The sequence below is a fragment of the Mustela erminea genome, chromosome 5 (genome assembly GCF_009829155.1).
Source record: "Mustela erminea isolate mMusErm1 chromosome 5, mMusErm1.Pri, whole genome shotgun sequence".
NCBI classification, from domain to species: Eukaryota; Metazoa; Chordata; class Mammalia; order Carnivora; family Mustelidae; genus Mustela; species Mustela erminea.
This window is the reverse complement of record NC_045618.1, coordinates 32,875,119-32,892,970: the sequence shown is the minus strand read 5'-3', so window position 1 is coordinate 32,892,970 and position 17,852 is coordinate 32,875,119. Positions and strand designations below refer to the sequence as shown.

General features: G+C 38.6%; 1 protein-coding gene across 2 annotated transcripts in view; it reads left to right on the top strand.

Annotated features, from left to right (window-relative positions):
* Positions 1-3,932: 3,932 nt before the first annotated feature.
* The window catches only part of BBS4 (Bardet-Biedl syndrome 4), a 56,220-nt gene continuing 42,300 nt past the window's right edge, over positions 3,933-17,852 (top strand). Inside the window, exons 1-2 of one of the 2 annotated variants that reach the window (XM_032342529.1) lie at positions 3,933-4,014; positions 10,487-10,538. In XM_032342529.1, coding sequence (XP_032198420.1) covers positions 3,991-4,014; positions 10,487-10,538 — 76 coding nt within the window. In that variant the 5' untranslated portion in view covers positions 3,933-3,990. The other variant, XM_032342528.1, reaches the window with a different exon arrangement.

Below are 17,852 nucleotides of genomic sequence, written 5' to 3'. Positions count from 1 at the left end.
CTCTCCTCTGAAGGACGTAGCACTTTCTGGAGATTGGTTCATTTATGTTTCTTTATGTCCTTATCTTTCTGATGGGTTTTAAAAGATTTTTGATTTTCTAGCTGATCTGTCCTTTTCTTTGTTTGCTAGGATAGGATCTTGTGATTTTCAAGATCCAAATCAGAAGTGAATTCTAGGAATGAGAATTTTCAAAGTGGTTTCATTTACGTATTTTATTAACTAATTTATAAAATTAAAAATAAATGAATAATAAAAAGTCAAATTTTATTCAATGGTAAGCAATGAAAAATAAGTCATCTTCCCATTCTATTTCCCATAGCCCTCTTTGCTCCCTGTCCGGAGACAAACATCATTATCAGTTTCTTGCAATTTCTTAATTCTATTTACAAAATGTGAATCTCTCCCCACCTTATTTTTTTAAGAAACAGAAGCATACCATATTTTTTACTTTACTTTTTTTCATATAATCATTTCACCATCTTGAAGTATTTTACTGGCTATAACGTGTGTTAGTATGGATGTACTTCGGTTTATGTAAATAATCCCCGGTGATTTGAGTTGTTGCCAGTATTTTTTCTCACAATGCAATGTATAGTCCTTTGTCCACATTCATTGTTGAGTATATCTGTAGTATCAGGAATGGGTATATTTAAAATGTTCCATGAAGGTCCATGGAGCTTCTCGTTATTTTATAGTGTTTCCTAGGTGTTGGCTGACCCTTAGGAGTTGTTGGTATGAATTTTGGGAGGCCCAGGACCACATAAGAGGCGTAAGGTGCTGTGCTAGAGTTGCCTAGCAGGTGGCATCAGAACAAAGCTGGCTGTTAGACCCTATTAGCACAGACCCTTTCCCCTCCCCCCTTCCTCCCTCCTTTCCTCTTTTCTTTTCTTTTTCGGTGGTGTAGCTCTTTCTTTCCCCTGCTTCCTTAAGCCCTACCATGGGAGAGAAAAAGACGAATGTCATTTTGTTTGGAATGCCTTAACCAGCTGTATGACTGAAATGATCCTGATAAGCAAAATTACATCCAGGGAAGATTTCTAAGGGAAATGAAGACCCATTTCTTATATAAGAATCATGTCTATGTAATTCTGGGATCTTCCTGTGAAGATGCTATGTTTTTTTGAGGAATTGGTTCCTAATTACACAATTAAAGCACATTAAGCTTAGTTATTTGAGAAATCAACATACTTTCTTACAAAAAAGGCCCTTGCACAAAAAGTGCTCCATCTGTTTCCTAAGATCTGGGATCCAAGGAGAGATATATAAACATACAATAGTAACAATATATATTTATTTAATAATACAGGCATTAAGAATGTCATGTAGTCCTCACAGGACCCCTTTTAGGGAGATTTTATACATTGGGAAGTGTGCCTATGAGTTTTCCACCAACATCTTCCCTAAGACTTCCCATCTCAGTAATTGACTGTACTATTTTTCATCCAGTTGCTTTTAAAGTTAGAAACCTGGTCATTTCCTGTGATATCTATCCCTCCTCTCATTCTCCCATATCCAATTCTATAGCACAGGAAATTTGTTTTGCCTCTAACATCCTTGAGAATCCATTCACTCTAGTCAAATGAACTATTTCATTGTCTTTTGTTTGCACTATCATGTGGTCTCTCCCAGATTATCAGTCCTTATCCCCCTCTTGATTCATTAGCTAACATGAACTCTTTATTTTTACTGTTTATTATTTTTTTTTTTTTAGTGTTTCTACGCTCAATGTGGGGCTCAATGACCCCAAGAACAAGAGTCACACGCTCTTCTGAGCCAGCCGGATGCACCTAACACGAACTCTTTAAGTCTGACCATGTCACTCTTTGCTCAGAACTCTCTAGTGCCTTTCCAGTGCCCTTAGAATAAAATCCTTCACATGAGCTCTGTGGATCTACACCACTAGTCTTTCCTACCTCTCCACCTCTTGCAACCAACTCCCTTCCCCTTTCTTCTTTCCAGTCACACTGGTCTTTTTGTGCTGCAAACTGGCCAAACTTCTTCCATCCTCAGGGCCTTTGCACAAACTCTTCCTTTGCCTTAGGATTCTCCCAGGGCTGCCCACTTCCTCATCCCTTGTTCTCCAAGCTAATGCCTTATCTCCTAGATTTCATTTTTTAAAAACCTCTTATCCAGGGAAACTACTCTTTCCAAACAAGTCTATATTGGATCTCCCTGTTATTTGCTCTTTCTACTCCGTATTTCTCCATTAGCATTTACCAACCTTCTAATTATATAGTTATGTGGTTCTTTTCATTTAATTTTATTTTCTCTGATAGGAATAGGTAATACATCCACTTGGTAAAAAAAATTCAAATTGTACACAAGGTATAGAGTAAAAAGTCTCTTCCTTGTTCCTCTACTATCCAGTTGTTCTCCTTACTAGTAATCACTTTTAGCATTTTGGATATCTAACAGATATTTTCTGAGTAGACAAGCAATTATGTGCATAATATTCCTCACTTTTTGCCTTCTCTTTATTAACACAGATACTATATACATTTTTCTGCACCTTGTTTTTATCAGTTAATAATGTATCTTGACAATTCTTCTATGTCAATATGTAAATAGTTGCCTCTTTTCACATACTAGATAATACGGACTTACCATAAATTTTTAACCTCAATTATTAGGCATTGGGTTGTTTTCAGGCTTTGGTTATTACAAACAATGCTTCATTGAAAACTTTGTATGTAAAGTCATTTCCTGCAAAAATACCTACAGAATAAATTCCTAGAATTGAAATAAGGGCATTAAAGGTTATATGCATTTTAAATTTTGGTAGTTACTGCCAAACTGCTCTTAATGGACATTGTATCAGTCATATTCCCACTAGCCACAAATGAAAAATGCATGTTTCCCTCACAACTATGTTAGTGAAAATTTTTTTCTTTGCCATGTAAGAGGTGGAAAGTATCTCTTGGAAACTTTAATTTGCATGTTTTTTCTTCCTTGCAAAGTTACACTTTCATGTTTAACAGTCATTTGTATCTCTTATTTAGTGTACTGCTTCTTCATAAATTTTGCTTATGTTATTAATGTCTGATTTCCTCTCTTTGCTTTAAGGTCGGTGCTGTGGGTGCAGGGATCTTGTTAGTTTTGTTCACTACCTGGTTAGTTCCAGGTAGGAGAATGAATGAAGCTCAAGAAATGACTGGCTCATGTCATGCCGTAGTCAAGTTCAGAACTTATGTTTGACTCCAAAGCCCACCTGTTATCTCCACGATCACACCCGGGAAAATCCAAGCTTTTAACTCACCACACCAGGGGCCAGATGGGTAACGTAAAACGGCTTAAGTGTGTCAGGAAGTGGATTGCGGCAAAATGGCGAACCTATGGACAGTCCAAGTGGTTTTTCACATCTGTTTTACTGACGTTTGGGAGTGGAAGTCCATTGTATCTTTTTACATGCCCCGAGGCCGGGTTTCTGGGTTTCTTGTGAAATCTCCTGGTTTTTAAGTATTTCCAATAAAAACATCACATGCAGCCCACCCGCAGCGGATTTGCAAATTCTGGCGTAGAGATTGGGAGCCTGATGAGGCGAAGACCTCAGTTAGGGAAAGCTAAGAAACGAGGTTTTTGTTTAAGTCGAGAATGGGGATCTCTACCCTAGGGGCTGGGGACCAGGACTCCCGGAAGGACTGAAATAAACGCAAAGTGGCGCGAGGATTGCGAGGCCTTCTCAACTCTGGCCATTCCAGCCAGCGCTGTCCCAAGCTTCTCTAGCAGTGCCCAGGGCGGTCAGGGGTTGCCCTAGAGGAAAAGAACCTCTGTATTCCCTCACCCGGCCCAATAGCGTCAAGCGGTGGGTAAAGCAGCAAAACACCCTGTCCAGGTTTCCCGAAAACCCTCCCAGGTGAAGCGTCCTGCCCAACGACCGCTAGGGTTCGCCGCTCAGGCCCCTCCCAGCTTCCCCAGCTCCATGACTTCCGTTTGTCTGGTCGTCTGGGAAACGGCCAACTTCCGGCCGCGAAGCGGGGGGGCGGAGCCAAGATGGCTGAGGAGAGGCGTGCGATGGTGAGCGCAGAGGTTCTCCTTAGTGTCCCGGCCGCCAGGCCGGGTAGCGCCGCCCGGGGCGGAGCGGAGAGGCGAGGCAGGCTGGCGGTCGGTTGCCCCGTGAGGAATGCGGAGCGGGATCTGGAGCCGCTCGGGGTGCGCGGGGCGACACGGCCCCGCTCCTGGGAGCTGGTCCGCCTGCGTAAGGCGGACTTCTTTGCAGCGCTGGGCCTGTGCTGGGCTTGTGGTCCCTTTTGGAGTGCGCTGGACGAAAAAGGGAGATTTTCATCAGAAATGGCTCTTTTCCTAGTCCTTTCTTTTCCTTCTCACGAGTTTTGGAAAGGAAGCACTACCGTTTGTGCAGAGACAGTTTGTGTTAATCCCCTGGATTAGGAGTCGATTATGACAGAGCCTGGCAACTTTGAGCGTCACTGCCTTCTGCCGGTGGGTCGGGACCATGTTTTCTCTGTTGTAATTTAGTTTGGGAAAGGGCTGTTGGGGGATTCAGCTGAAGCTTGAGTTAGCCATTAATTAGACTCCACAGAACTGCTAATACAAAGTAGTCCAGATAAGTTCGGGATAACCCAGTGGTAGTTATTTATGAAGTGTATATTTATAATTGGATCTAATTTCTGTAAAGTTGTAAGTGTGAAAACGTGTCTGCTTTGCTTTAATGTTCGGTTTCAAAGCATGTTCTACTCACTTGTTAGAATGGCTTTATTAGGGGCACCTGGGTGGCTCAGTGGGTTGGGCCACCAAGGTGTCCCTAATAAAGCCATCTCTACCTTCGGCTCCAGTCTTGATCTCAGGCTCTTGGGATCGAGCCCCCGCATCTAGCTCTCTGCTCAGCGTCCCCGCTTCCCCCTGCCAACCCCCCGCCCCACCCCGCTTGCCTCTCTGCCTACTTGTGATCTCTGTTTAAAAAAAAAAAAAAGCTAAAAAAAAAATGACTTTATTAGTTATCTATTTGGAACGTATTGCTTTGAAAAACAACCTTGCAAATACAGGAGACAAAACAGCAGTTTTGGGCTGACGGTTTTACAACTTAGTTTTGGCCGTTAAGGAGCAAGGCCAATACTGTCTATCAGTGGGTTTTGTTTTCTATTCATTTTTCATGTTCAGAGAAGTCAGATTATTTTTGGTGTAATCATACAATTCTGAATACAGGGAAGGAGGCCCAAAGCAGAAGCCCATAAGCTGTAAACTAAATAAATAAATAAATAAATAGCATGATTAGTGTTACTGGGTTTTAGATATTAGAAACGTGAAAGAAAATAGTTCATCTACAGAAATGTAAGTTATACTGCTAACACTGTGTTGTAAATAGAGCTTATTCTCTAGTGCTCATTGCAGATATGATCATAAATAGAATATGAACTTGATTTCTCTGATGGCAGAATTGTCCATTACTTTTGAATCTAATTCTAAATTCTAATTCCATTCTAAAGAGAATGGCTGTTCAGTATGACTGTAGCACTTGAACCTGAAGTTAAGCTGTTCGTTTTAATTATTGTCAAGTTTATTGCTGGCAGTGTTTTATTTGTAGTAATTTTAGCTCTTCACATTACTGCTGCAGGGAGATTTGAATTTCTGCCCTTTTTGGAAGCGATCTGGTATCTTGTAATAAAATTAAAAGGGCCTAACAGTCTCATTCAGTCAATCAACAGACCAGTATCCCACTGAAATAAAAGCAGAATATAGGCATATAGTGCAAGGGTATTCATTGCAATATTGTTTATAATGACAAAATGCCAGAGACAAGGTGATACCCATTAATAGGGTAATAGATGACTTCTGATACTTCCATTCTGAGAATTATTATGCAGCTATAAAAAAGTGTTATTAGAACTGGGGATGCCTGCGTGGCTTAGTCGTTGTCTGCCTTCAGCTCAGGTCATGATCCTAGGGTCTTGGGATGGAGCCCCACTTTGGGCTCCCTGCTCAGTGGGGAGCCTGCTTCTCCCTCCTCCACTCCCTCTACTTGTGTTCCCTCTCTCACTCTCTCTTTCTGCTAAATAAATAAATTTTAAAAATCTTTAAAAAAAAACGTGTTAGCACTGTATATGTTGATGGGGATGGTATACATTTTAAAAAAGCTAGATATGGAGTGGAGTGTTAAAAAACAAAATTTAACTGAATAGACTTTAAAGATCTTATTGGCTTTATTCAGTGATTAATGAATTAATCAATTAGTGACTTAATGAATTAATGATTACAGCATTCATTCTGTACAAAATGGAAGGCTTTCATAGGCAGAAAGGAGTTGAACAGGGAAGTTATACTAGACAAAAAGTTTGGTTATTGCAAGATCACTTTCCTTTAGATGATGGCAGGGGTCTGTCAGGCATGTTACCTCGCTAATACTTATTGGGTGATTTTTTTTTTTATTAAAGATTTTATTTATTTATTTGACAGAGACACAGTGAAAGAGGGAACAGAAGCAGCGACAGAGGGAGAGGGAGAAGCAGGCCTCCCGATGAGCAGGGAGCCCTATGCGGGGCTCAGTCCTAGTGCTCTGGGATCATGACCCAAGCCAAAGGCAGACACCCAATGACTGAGACACCCAGGTGCCCCTGACTTTTTTTAATTGAGATTTTTTTTAAAAAAAGTTTTTATTTCTTTATTTGACAGAGATAGTGCAAGCAGAGGGGGGGAGTGGCAGGCAGAGGGAGAGGGAGAAGCAGGTTCCCAGCTGAGCACAGCTTGATCCCAGGACATGGATCCTGACCTGAGCTGAAGGCAGTCACTTAACCGACTGAGCCACCCAGGCATCCCAAGTCTTAATGTTATTTTAACTGACATTTACCTGATTATTAATGGGGTGGAGGCAGTAGTGGTTGCCCCTTTTCCTTTTTTGTTCAATGCCTGATTCATGTATTTTGCTGCTTTTTCTTTCTTCTTTTTCTTTTTTTAAGAATTTTTACTTATTTATTTGAGAGAGCAGAGCTAGTGAGGGGAGAACAGGAGGGGTGTGGGGGAGGGACAGAAGAAGAGGGTGGGGTAGAGGGAGAGGGAGGAGCAGACTCCCGGTTGAGCAGGAAGCCTGATGTGGGGCTCCATCCCAGGACCCTGGGATCATGATCTGAGCCTAAGGCAGACACCTTACTGACTGAGCCACCCAGGAACCCCATGTTTTGCTTATTTTTCTACTTTGATATTTTTCTTATTTTCCTTTTATTGTTTGTTTTGTAGTTACAGTTTCTGGCTGTTAATCCTTATCTTTTTTTTTTCTTTCTTTTTTTTTGGTTTTGTATTGCAAATATCTGCTCTTAGTTTTCTGTCTTCCCTTCCTTTTTGGAACAGAAGTTCTTAATTTTAATGTAGTTGAGTATTTAGATCTTTTCTCAATTGGTTTGTGCTTTTATATCTTCCTGAAGTAATCTTTCCCTAGCCTATATTTTCTCTAGAGGTTTTTTAAATTTGCCTTGTTCATTTTAGTCTTCTATCTATCTTAATTCATTTTAATTTCCCTTATAAAGCTTTGTCTCTTGAAGTCTGTTTTGTTTAATGTTAATATTGCTACTTTAGTTTTCTTTTTGTTTCTGTTTTCCTGGTGTAAATTTTTCTATCATTTACTATGCTTTTCTGTTTTAGATGTGTCTTTATATAAATAGCATACGTCTAGATTTTTAAAAACATCTATCCTGATAATTTAACTGGAGAATTTGATTTTTTTCTCCTTCTTTTCTTGCCTTCTTTTTTTCTTTTTTGCTGAGTTTCTTTTTTCTCTCTCCTCTTCTCATTTAATTACTTGTAACTTATATATAATTTTTAATATTACATATTGAACTGAAAGTTCAAATTTAAAATTCAGTAATGTAGGGATTATCAAATGCTTTATTACCCTTTGCTTTCTGCCAGTTCATGCAGCTTTTGTTCAGTTTTGTAGTTTTTGTGTTTCTCAACACCACAAATTACACTTTTGTGTTATTTAGTCAGTGAATGTTTAGAATACTTCCATATTTTACCAATTCCTTTGCTCATTCCACTCCTTCATTCTGGGGTTCTTCTTCTTCTTCTTCTTTTTTTTAAGATTTTATTTATTTTTCTGACAGACACAGTGAGAGAGGGAACACAAAAAGGGGGAGTGGGAGAGGGAGAACAGGCTTCCTGTGAAGCAGGGAGCCTGATGCAGGGATTGATCCCAGGACCCTGGGATCATGACCTGAAGCGAAGGCAGACACCTAATGACTGAGCCAACCAGGCGCCCCTGGGGTTCTTTTCCTTTTTCCTAATGTGTATCCTTTAAAAAGTTTATTTAAACAACATTTTTTTTAAGTTTTATTTTTTTTTTCTTTAAGTGATCTCTACACGCAGCATGGGGCTCAGACTTAAAACACTGAGATCAAGAGTCACATTCTCTTCCAACTGAGCCAGCCAGGTGCTGTGAAAGTTAGTTTTGATAGATGTAAGAGTTTAGATCTGAGGTTGGCAAACCATTTTTTAAAAGGGCCAGTAATAAATATTTTGGGCTTTGTGAGCCAGTCTCTGTCGCAAGTAACTCAGGTATGCAGTTGTAGTGTGGAAACAACCATAGACAATAAATAAACGTGTGTGTGATGGTGTTCTGATAAAATTTTATTTTAGACACTTAAATTTGAATTTTATACGATTTTCAGGAGTTAAAAAATATTAAAAAATGTAAATACCATTAAAAATGTAAAAACACAGATGCCTCTGTAGCCCTATTGTTTGAGTGTCTGACTCTTGGCTTTTTTTGTTTTGTTTTGGCTTTTTTAAGATTTTATTTATTTATTTGACAGAGAGAGATCACAAGCAGGCAGAGAGAGAGGAGGAAGCAGGCTCCCCGCTGAGCAGAGAACCCGATGCGGGGCTCGATCCCAGGACCCTGAGGTCATGACCCGAGCTGAAGGCAGCGGCTTAACCCACTGAGCCACCCAGGCGCCCCTCTTGGTTTTGACTCAGGTCATGATCTCATGCTCATGGGGTTGAGCCCTGCATCAGGCTCCCTGGTCTACTTCAGATTCTTTCCCCCGTGCCCTTGCCTGCTCACACAAGTATGTGTGCTCACTCGCTCGCTCTCTCTAAATAAATAAGTAAATAAATAAAATCTTTTTAAAAAAATGTAAAAGACATTCTTAGTTTGTTGGTCATATAAAAACGGGCTGAATTTGTTTGACCTGCAGGCCATAGTTCGCTGACCTTGTGTTTAGATTAACGTTCATTTTACTTAGCACCTGAGACATGGGACTGATTTTTCTTATCATGTCTTTATGTGATATTATTTACCATTTTCAGTTGTTGAGATCCCAGCTGTCAGTCTAATTGTCTTTTCTGTATAGCTCATCTGGTGATACTTTTTTTTTTGGATGCTTTTAAGAACTTTTTGTCTCTGGTTGCAGGTCCTTGTGATATATGCAAGTGTGGGTTTATTTTCATTTAACCTGGTCAGGATTGGTTGAGCATTCTGAATCTAAAGATTAGTGTCTCTCATTACTTCTGGAAATTTTCAACCATTATTTTTGCCTATATCTTACCATATCATATGTAACATAGGAAGTAATTATAAGAAAAATCCATTTGAAGATTTCCTGCAAAGTTAGAGCATAAGATAGTATTTACTATATTCAGTAATGTCCCTTTAAAAAAAAAACTCCCTCATAGGGGCGCTGAGTGACTCATTTGGTTAAGCAGCCAACTCTGATTTCAGCTCAGGTCATGATCTCAGGGTCCTGGGATCAATCCCTGCATCGGGCTACATGCTCAGCAGGGAGTCTGCTTGAGGATTCTCTCTCCCTCTCCCTTTGCCCCTCCCCCTTGCTCATACTTGCTCTCTTCCTCTCTGAATTAAGTAAATCTTAAAAAACAAACAGCAACCCAACTCCTTGAGTTGAGTGCTAGGTAATTTCTGTATAGATGACTCATAAACTTCTTTTTATCAAAGTTACTACTTCTTTGGTTTGGTTGTTAAGATGTATAGCATTAAGTATAATGGTAATATGCAGTGCCTAAGAACTTAGTACATTTATTTGTGCACATTTTATGCATTATAATTATATATTACACAGGGTGTCTGGGTGGCTCAGTTGGTTAAATGTCTAGGTGGCTCAGTTGGTTAAATGTCTGACTCTTGGTTTCTGCTTGGGTCATGAGCTTGGGGTCATGGATCAAGCCCCACATTAGTCTCCTCACTCTGTCTAGAGTTTGCTTGAGATTCCCTCACCTTCTCCCTCCTCCCACTCATGCTCTCTTTCAAATAAATAAATAAAACCTTAAAAATATGTATAACTATATATTACACATAAGTATATAAGTATGCATTATACATTAGTAATAGTTTGGATAGCAAATGTATGACTTGATATTTGCTTTTTAAACCACATTAAAAATGATTTTTAATTTTTCTTTGTGCCTGTTTGTAGTTAATGGATTAATTGCATGATTGGAGAGCTACTGATTATGATTATTTGAATGCTTTTTTAAGTTAGCAAAATTTATGGTGATGGTTTAACATAGACTTCTCTGTTTTCAGAGAACTCCCTTTCCTGCATCTGCTGAATCTCGGAAACCCCGGCTAAAAAAAGGTTGGTTTGCAGTTTCATTGTATGTGTCTATTTGCACAGAATTCCTATTGATTCTTTGTTGTGTATGCATTAGAGCTTTTAAAAATGTGACTTTTGGAGAAAAGCAGTAATTGTCTAAATATTCCTCCACACCATGCTCTTATTTTATGGAGTTGTTAGATATTTTGGGATTGATTTTGCCTGTAAATATGTTTAAATGGGCCTTTATTATTATGTCAGTATGTATTTTCTTCTTGTGGAAAAAAACACTGAAGTTCCCATGGTACATATCAGACCTCATATAATCTCATGTCTATGTTAAGTAAGTATGAGGTTTTATGAAAATTGAGTCTGTGAAGACTAGGTAAGGGCATATACTATGAAGAACTGCATTTAAAAATCTGATAGAGATATGTTCTATTTTATTTAGAGGAATAGGATTCCTTAATTTGTTAACTTATAGTAAAGTCTTAGTAAGGCTTATATCAAATTGCAGCATACTATATTGGATATTCCGTCGATGTCTAATAAGCATGTCTAATGTCTAACAAACTTAGAAAATACCCAAACCTTTTATTTAGCAGAAAAGACCATCTATTTTATTATTTACCCATGTATCTATTTAATTTTCTAGATGAGGAAATCCAAGGCTGAGGGAAGGGGCATGACTTATCCAGGGTCGTGAGTGTAGTTCTTGTCTGCATTATGAGTTATGTTTAACAGGCAATACATCCTTTTGCAGCATGTGTTTTCCTGTTGTCTGCTAAGATTTTTATTTTTTTTTTATTTTATTTTATTTTTTTTTTAAAGATTTTATTTATTTATTTGAGAGAGAGACAGTGAGAGAGAACATGAGCGAGGAGAAGGTCAGAGGGAGAAGCAGACTCTCCATGGAGCTGGGAGCCCGATGTGGGACTCGATCCCGGGACTCCAGGATCATGACCTGAGCCGAAGGCAGTCGTCCAACCAACTGAGCCACCCAGGCGTCCCTGCTAAGATTTTTAAATTTCATTTGCCAGTAAATTGTAGCTTACTTGGGGAATTTCTGTTCCTCTGAAATTATAATACAAGTTGTTGGAACATATGATTGCCTTCAGAACTTGTTTTCAGAGTTTTTCAGGAATACTTCTTTCATTGAAAGAGCATTACATTTATAATTTAGATTATTTGTGAAGCTTAGGTGTTTCTTATAATATCTAACATAGTTGCTAATATTTTTTACATCATTTCTGGACATGAGACCCATCTTGCTGTGATGTTTCTCATTCCGTTTAAATGCTGATGTATTTGGCTAGTTAGGTAGCTAGGGGCTAGTGGGTTTTATGATTGTTTCTCCAGTGTTCTTTCCATCTTCCTCCAGAGTCAGACTCCATGGTTTGACTGACTCCCAGTCCAGGAGAGCTCTAATTAGTATATACCAGTAAAAAATTGGTCTGTCCCCAATTCAGGCTAATGAGATACAAAGCTGATAGCTATGGGGTAAAGGGTCACATTTGACACGTTATGCTATAAGAAGTAACAGTGCTAGTTGAGAGGCAATGTGGGGGGCTTGGGAGGGTAGGAAAAGAATAAATGAAACAAGATGGGATTGGGAGGGAAACAAACCATAAGAGACTCTTAATCTCACAAAACAAACTGAGGGTTGCTGGCGGGGGAGGGGAGGGAGAGAGGGTGGTTGGGTTATGGACATTGGGGAAGGTATGTGCTATGGTGAGTGCTGTGAGGTGTGTAACCCTGGCAATTCACAGACCTGTATCCCTGGGGCTAATAGTACATTATATGTTAATTTAAAAAATTATTAAAAAAAAAAAAGGAAGTAACAGTGCTGTAGTGCCCCATCTAATCCTTTCTTCCCACTTTCTGATTTCTGTGATTAAAATTTGGTTTTTCCTGTTCTTGAATCCTTCATACATGAGTACTTACCAGTTCCAGGACCAGTGATAGGTGTCGGGAATACAAAGATAAATAGGGCATGGATTCTGCCCTCAGGGATTGGCAGTCTTCAGGACATAGAAGATATAAGCAAATTATTGAAGTGTAGTGTATGCCTTCCAGTTTTTTCAACTCTTTTTGTATGAAATGTCTAGAACTCTTTGCCATTATTGCTTTGGTTCTCTGGTGAAATTCATTGTTCCCCCTGGAAGTATAAAGGTCAGGACTAAACAGAATATTTCAGGTGTGAACAAGACCAAGTGGAATGTCTGGAAGGTAAAAATCTCTTCATCTGGATCTTTTATTTCTTTTAGTCCAGCACAGAGTCTAATTGCCTTTTGGTCACCCATTTTACACATTTGCAATACCACTACATTTTACAGTTCGAAGGATATCATTCATGTAGAATACAATGACTACAGTTAAATGATACCTTTGGAGTTGTGCAGAGAAGTGTCACAGGCACCTAAAATATCAAGGGTATACCTCTTAACCTTCCTTAATTTCTGGGTTCCACAGCCCAAGATTTTATCTGTCAGAATGGTGAATTACATTTACTCTTCGGAATGTTGTGCTGGCTTTTGAATTCCTGGGGTAACCCCACATGGTCATGATGTATTAACCTTTTTACATGTTACTAGATTCAGTTTGCTAATTTTTGTTAAGGACTTTTGCTCTGTTCATGAGGGCTGTTGGTCTTTGTTATTATTGTTCTTTTTTTTTTTGCAATGATTTTGTCTTTTTTTGGTATCAGGGTTATGCTGGCCTCAAAACAAGTTGGGAGCTATTCCCTCTTCTCTTTCCTGGAAGACTTTGTATAGAATTGGTGTTGTGTCTTAAATGTTTGCTAGAGTATGACGGTGAAGCAGTCTATGTCTGGATTTCCTCTTTGTTGGAAGACATTTAAGTACAAACTCAGTTTCTTTAATAGATATGGGGCTAATCAGATTGTATGTATTTTTTAAAAGATTTTATTTATTTATTTGACAGAGATCACAAATAGGTAGAGAGGCAGGCAGAGAGAGAGGAAGGGAAGCAGGCTCCCTGCTGAGCAGAAAGCCCAATGCAGGGCTGGATCCCAGGACCCTGAGACCATGACCTAAGCCGAAGGCAGAGGCTTAACCCACTGAACCACCCAGGTGCCGCAGATTTATATGTATTTCTTCAGGGAGAGATTTGGTAATGTTTTTCTTTCAAAGAAATTTTGTCCATTTCATCTCAGTTATCAAATTTATTGGCATAAAGGTCATGATACTCCTGTAGTTTTCTTTTAATGTCTTTTTAGACCTTCCTTTTAGGATGTGTTGTGGTAGTCCCTCTGTTCCTGATTTTGATGTTTATGTCTGCTGTCTTTTTTTTCTTGGTCAGCTTGGCTAGAGGTTTATCCACTTTCCTGATCTTTTCAAACAACCAACTTTTGATTTTATTTTTTCTTCTCTCTTTTCTGTTTCAATTTCATTGATGTCTGCGCTTATCTAATACTGTGTTTAATTTGCAGTTTCTTTTTTCTTTCTGCAGTTTCTAAAGGTAGAAACTTAGATTATTGGTTTGAAGTCTTCTTTTCTGTTGTAAGCATTTAGTGCTTTACATTTCCTTCTAAACACTATTTAACTGGTTCATATACATTTCAAATGTTTTGACTTTTATAAACTTCTGAATATTTTAAAATTTCCTTTGTGTTCCCCTTTAACCCATGTACAATTAAGAAAAGTATTGATTAATTTCCCTAAATACGGGATTTTTCCAGATATTTCTTCATTGTTGTTGTTACTGGTTTCTAGTTTAATTCTAGTTATAGTTAAAAAACATACTTTATATGATTTGTTTTATGGCCCAGAATGTGGTCTGTGTTGGTGAATATTCCATGTGCTTTGAAAAAAAGGTGTATTGTTCTGTTGGATGGAGTAATCTATAAATGTCAGGTCAAGTTGTTTGATAATGTTGTTCATCTTTGTACTTATTGGTACAGATATTAATATCCTTATTGAGAAGATACTGATAACCCTTAATGAGAGAAAAGTGTTGAAGTAGGCACATGTAATTATGGGTTTGTCTGTTTCTACTTAAAGATCTATCAATTTCTGGGATGCTGGGGTGGCTCAGTTGGTTAAGCGGCTGCCTTTGACTCAGATCATGATCCCAGCGTTCTGGGATCGAGTCCCACATCAGGCTCCTTGCTCAGCAGGGAGCCTGCTTCTCCCTCTGCCTCTGCCTGCCACTCTGTCTGCTTGTGCTCACTCTCTCTGACAAATAAATAAAATCTTTAAAAAAAAAAACTATCAATTTTTACTTTTGTATTTTGAAGATCTGTTGTTGGATGCAAAAACATTTAGGGTTGTTTGAGTTCTTGGTGAATTGGCTCTTTTATCATTATGGAATGTCTCTCTTCTATTCCTGATAATATTCCTTATTTGAAGTCAGCTTTGTCTGATGATAATAGAGCTGTTCCAGTTTTGCTTTGATTAGTGTTTGTATAGGTAATGCGTAGTTTACATACAGTCAAATTCACCTTTTTTTTTAAAACATAAAGTTCTGGGAGTTTTGACAAGTGAAAATAGTCATGTGACTGCCACCACCACCTCAATCAAGGTATGGAACAGCGGTCAGTCTCAAAAATTGACCTTGACTTTGTAGTAAACCACTTCTTCCACTTCCAGTTGTTGGCAATCACTGATTTTTTTCTACCTATAGTTTTGTCTCTTTGAGAATATCATTTATTTATATATTTTTAAGATTTTATTTATTTGAGAAAGAGTAGGAGCAAGCTCACAAGCAGGGGAAGTGGCAGGCAGAGGGAGAGGGAGAACCAGGCTCCCTGAGGAGCCAGGAACTGGATACAGGGTTCGATCCCAGAACCCTGAGATCTTGACCTGAGTCTAAGGCAGATGCTTAACCAACTGAGCCACTCAAATGCCCCGAGAATATCATTTAAATGAAGCATACATTATGTAACCTTTTGAGTGGCTTTTTTCACCTAGTGTAATATTTTTGAGATTTATCCATGTTGTGTGTTTGAGTTTCTTTTTATTGATGAGTAGTATTCAGTTGTGTGTGTATACTGCAGCTCATTCATCTACCCATTCACCAAAGGACATTTGGGTTTTTGGCTATTACAAATACAGCTGCTATAGAAATATTTGCCTAGAGGGTTTTGTGTGAACATATTTTTATTTCATTTGTGAAGTGTCTTGGAACAGGATTGCTGGATGGTATTTTGAGTATCTGTTTAGTTTTATTGGAAATTGCCAAACTGTTTTCCAAAGTAGTTAAACTGTTTGTATTTCCTTCTGCAAAGTGTGAGTGTTCCTTATACCTCATAAATTATTTGGGAAGTAGTCTCTCCTATTTAATTTTCTGGAAGTTTGTGGAGAATGGACTAATTTCATCCTTAAGTATTTGTTGTAATGTTTCTGTGAAGCCATTTTCTTCGTAGAAATGTTTTCAACAACAAATTCAACTTACTTAATAGAGATAAGGCTAAACAGATTACTTAATTCTTCTTAACTGAGCCTTGGTAGTTTTTGTCTTTCAGGGAATTTTTTTCACTTTATCCAAATTGTCTAATTTATTGCCATGAGTTCACAATTTTCCTTAACAGATATTAAAAATACTGTGAAGCCTCTATAATTAAAACAGTATAGTACTGGTATACAATTAGAGGATAAACCAGTGTGGGTTGCGGGGGGCACCTGGGTAGCATAGTTGGTTGAGTGACTGGCTCTTGGTTTCAGCTTAGGTCCTGATCTTAGGGTCATGAGATCCAGTACCAAGTGGGCTTCATGGTTGTGCAAGACTGTGCTTGTCCTCCCTCTGCCCTTCCACCCTGCTCATGTACACACTCTCTTTCTCAAATGAATAAATAAATCTCTTTTTTTGAAATATAAATCTTAAAAAAGAGAGAGAGAAAGAAAAGAAGCCAGTGGAAAAAAAAGTTCAGAAATAGACTAAAATACACTTGGCAATTTATTTGTTTATTATTTTTAAAAAAATTTTATTTATTTGAGAGGGAGAGAGCACAAGCAAGGGTGGGAGACACAGAATGAGAAGGGGAGAGGCAGAGGGAGAAACAGGCTCCTAGCTAAGCAGGGAGCCTGACGTGGGGCTTGATCTCAGGATGCTGAGATCATGACCTGAGCCGAAGGCAGGTGCTTAATGACAGCCACCCAGGCGCCCCTACATTTGGCAATTTAGTATATGATAAAGTATATGGTGTCTCAAATTACTGGAGTAAAGATGTATTTTTTATAAAAAATTGTGCTGGGGGGACGCCTGGGTGGCTCAGTTGGTTGGACGACTGCCTTCGGCTCAGGTCATGATCCCGGAATCCCGGGATCAAGTCCCGCATCAGGCTCCCAGCTCCATGGGGAGTCTGCTTCGCTCTCTGACCTTCTCCTCGCTCATGCTCTCTCTCACTGTCTCTCTCTCAAATAAATAAATAAAATCTTAAAAAAAAAAATTGTGCTGGGACAACTGGATAGCCATTTTGATAAAGAAAAAATTAGATTTATACTTGATATCGTACACAAGAATAAACTCCAGATGAGTCAGAGATCTAATCTAAATGTACATAACCATGCAAATACTAAAAGAGGTATTGTCAGAGGTAATACAAGATTGATAAATGTTATCTCATAAAAATATTACCATATATATATGTATATGTATATATATATATATATATATATATTGCATGGCAAAAGGCACAATAAGGAAAGACAAAGCAAAATAATATAGTGAATTAATATATTGGCAACATATATCACATATAATGCCTGATATCCCTAATATCTAAAGAACTCTTAAAAACTTGGGTGGCGGAAGAAAGAGAAATACTCAATAGAAAAATGGATTGGGGCGCCTGGGTGGCTCAGTGGGTTGAAGCCTCTGCCTTTGGCTCAGGTCATGATCCCAGGGTCCTGGGATCAAGCCCCGAATTGGGCTTTCTGCTCAGTGGGGAGCCTGCTTCCTCCCCCCAACTTCTCTGCTTGCCTCTCTGCCTACTTGTGATCTCTCTGTCAAATAAATAAATAAAATCTTAAAAAAAAAAAGAAAAAAAAAGAAAAATGGATAAAACAGTCACGATTTATGCGTGTGTATGTGCGCGCGCACACACACACACACACCACTATAAGAATGACCTTTGGGTGCATGAAAAATATGTTCAAGCTGATTCAGAGTAAGAGAAATTAAAATTAAATCCATACTAAGTTAACATTTCTCACCTATCAGGGTAACTAAAATTAAGAAATGTGAGTACTTACTCAATTTGTGAGGCTGTGGGAAACAGGCATTGTCTTACATTGCTAGTGAGAATCTCAATTATTATGGCTGTTACGGAAGAGAATTTGGCAAAATCTAATAAAACTCTGTGATCACATTTCTAGGACTTTACTCTGAAGATAG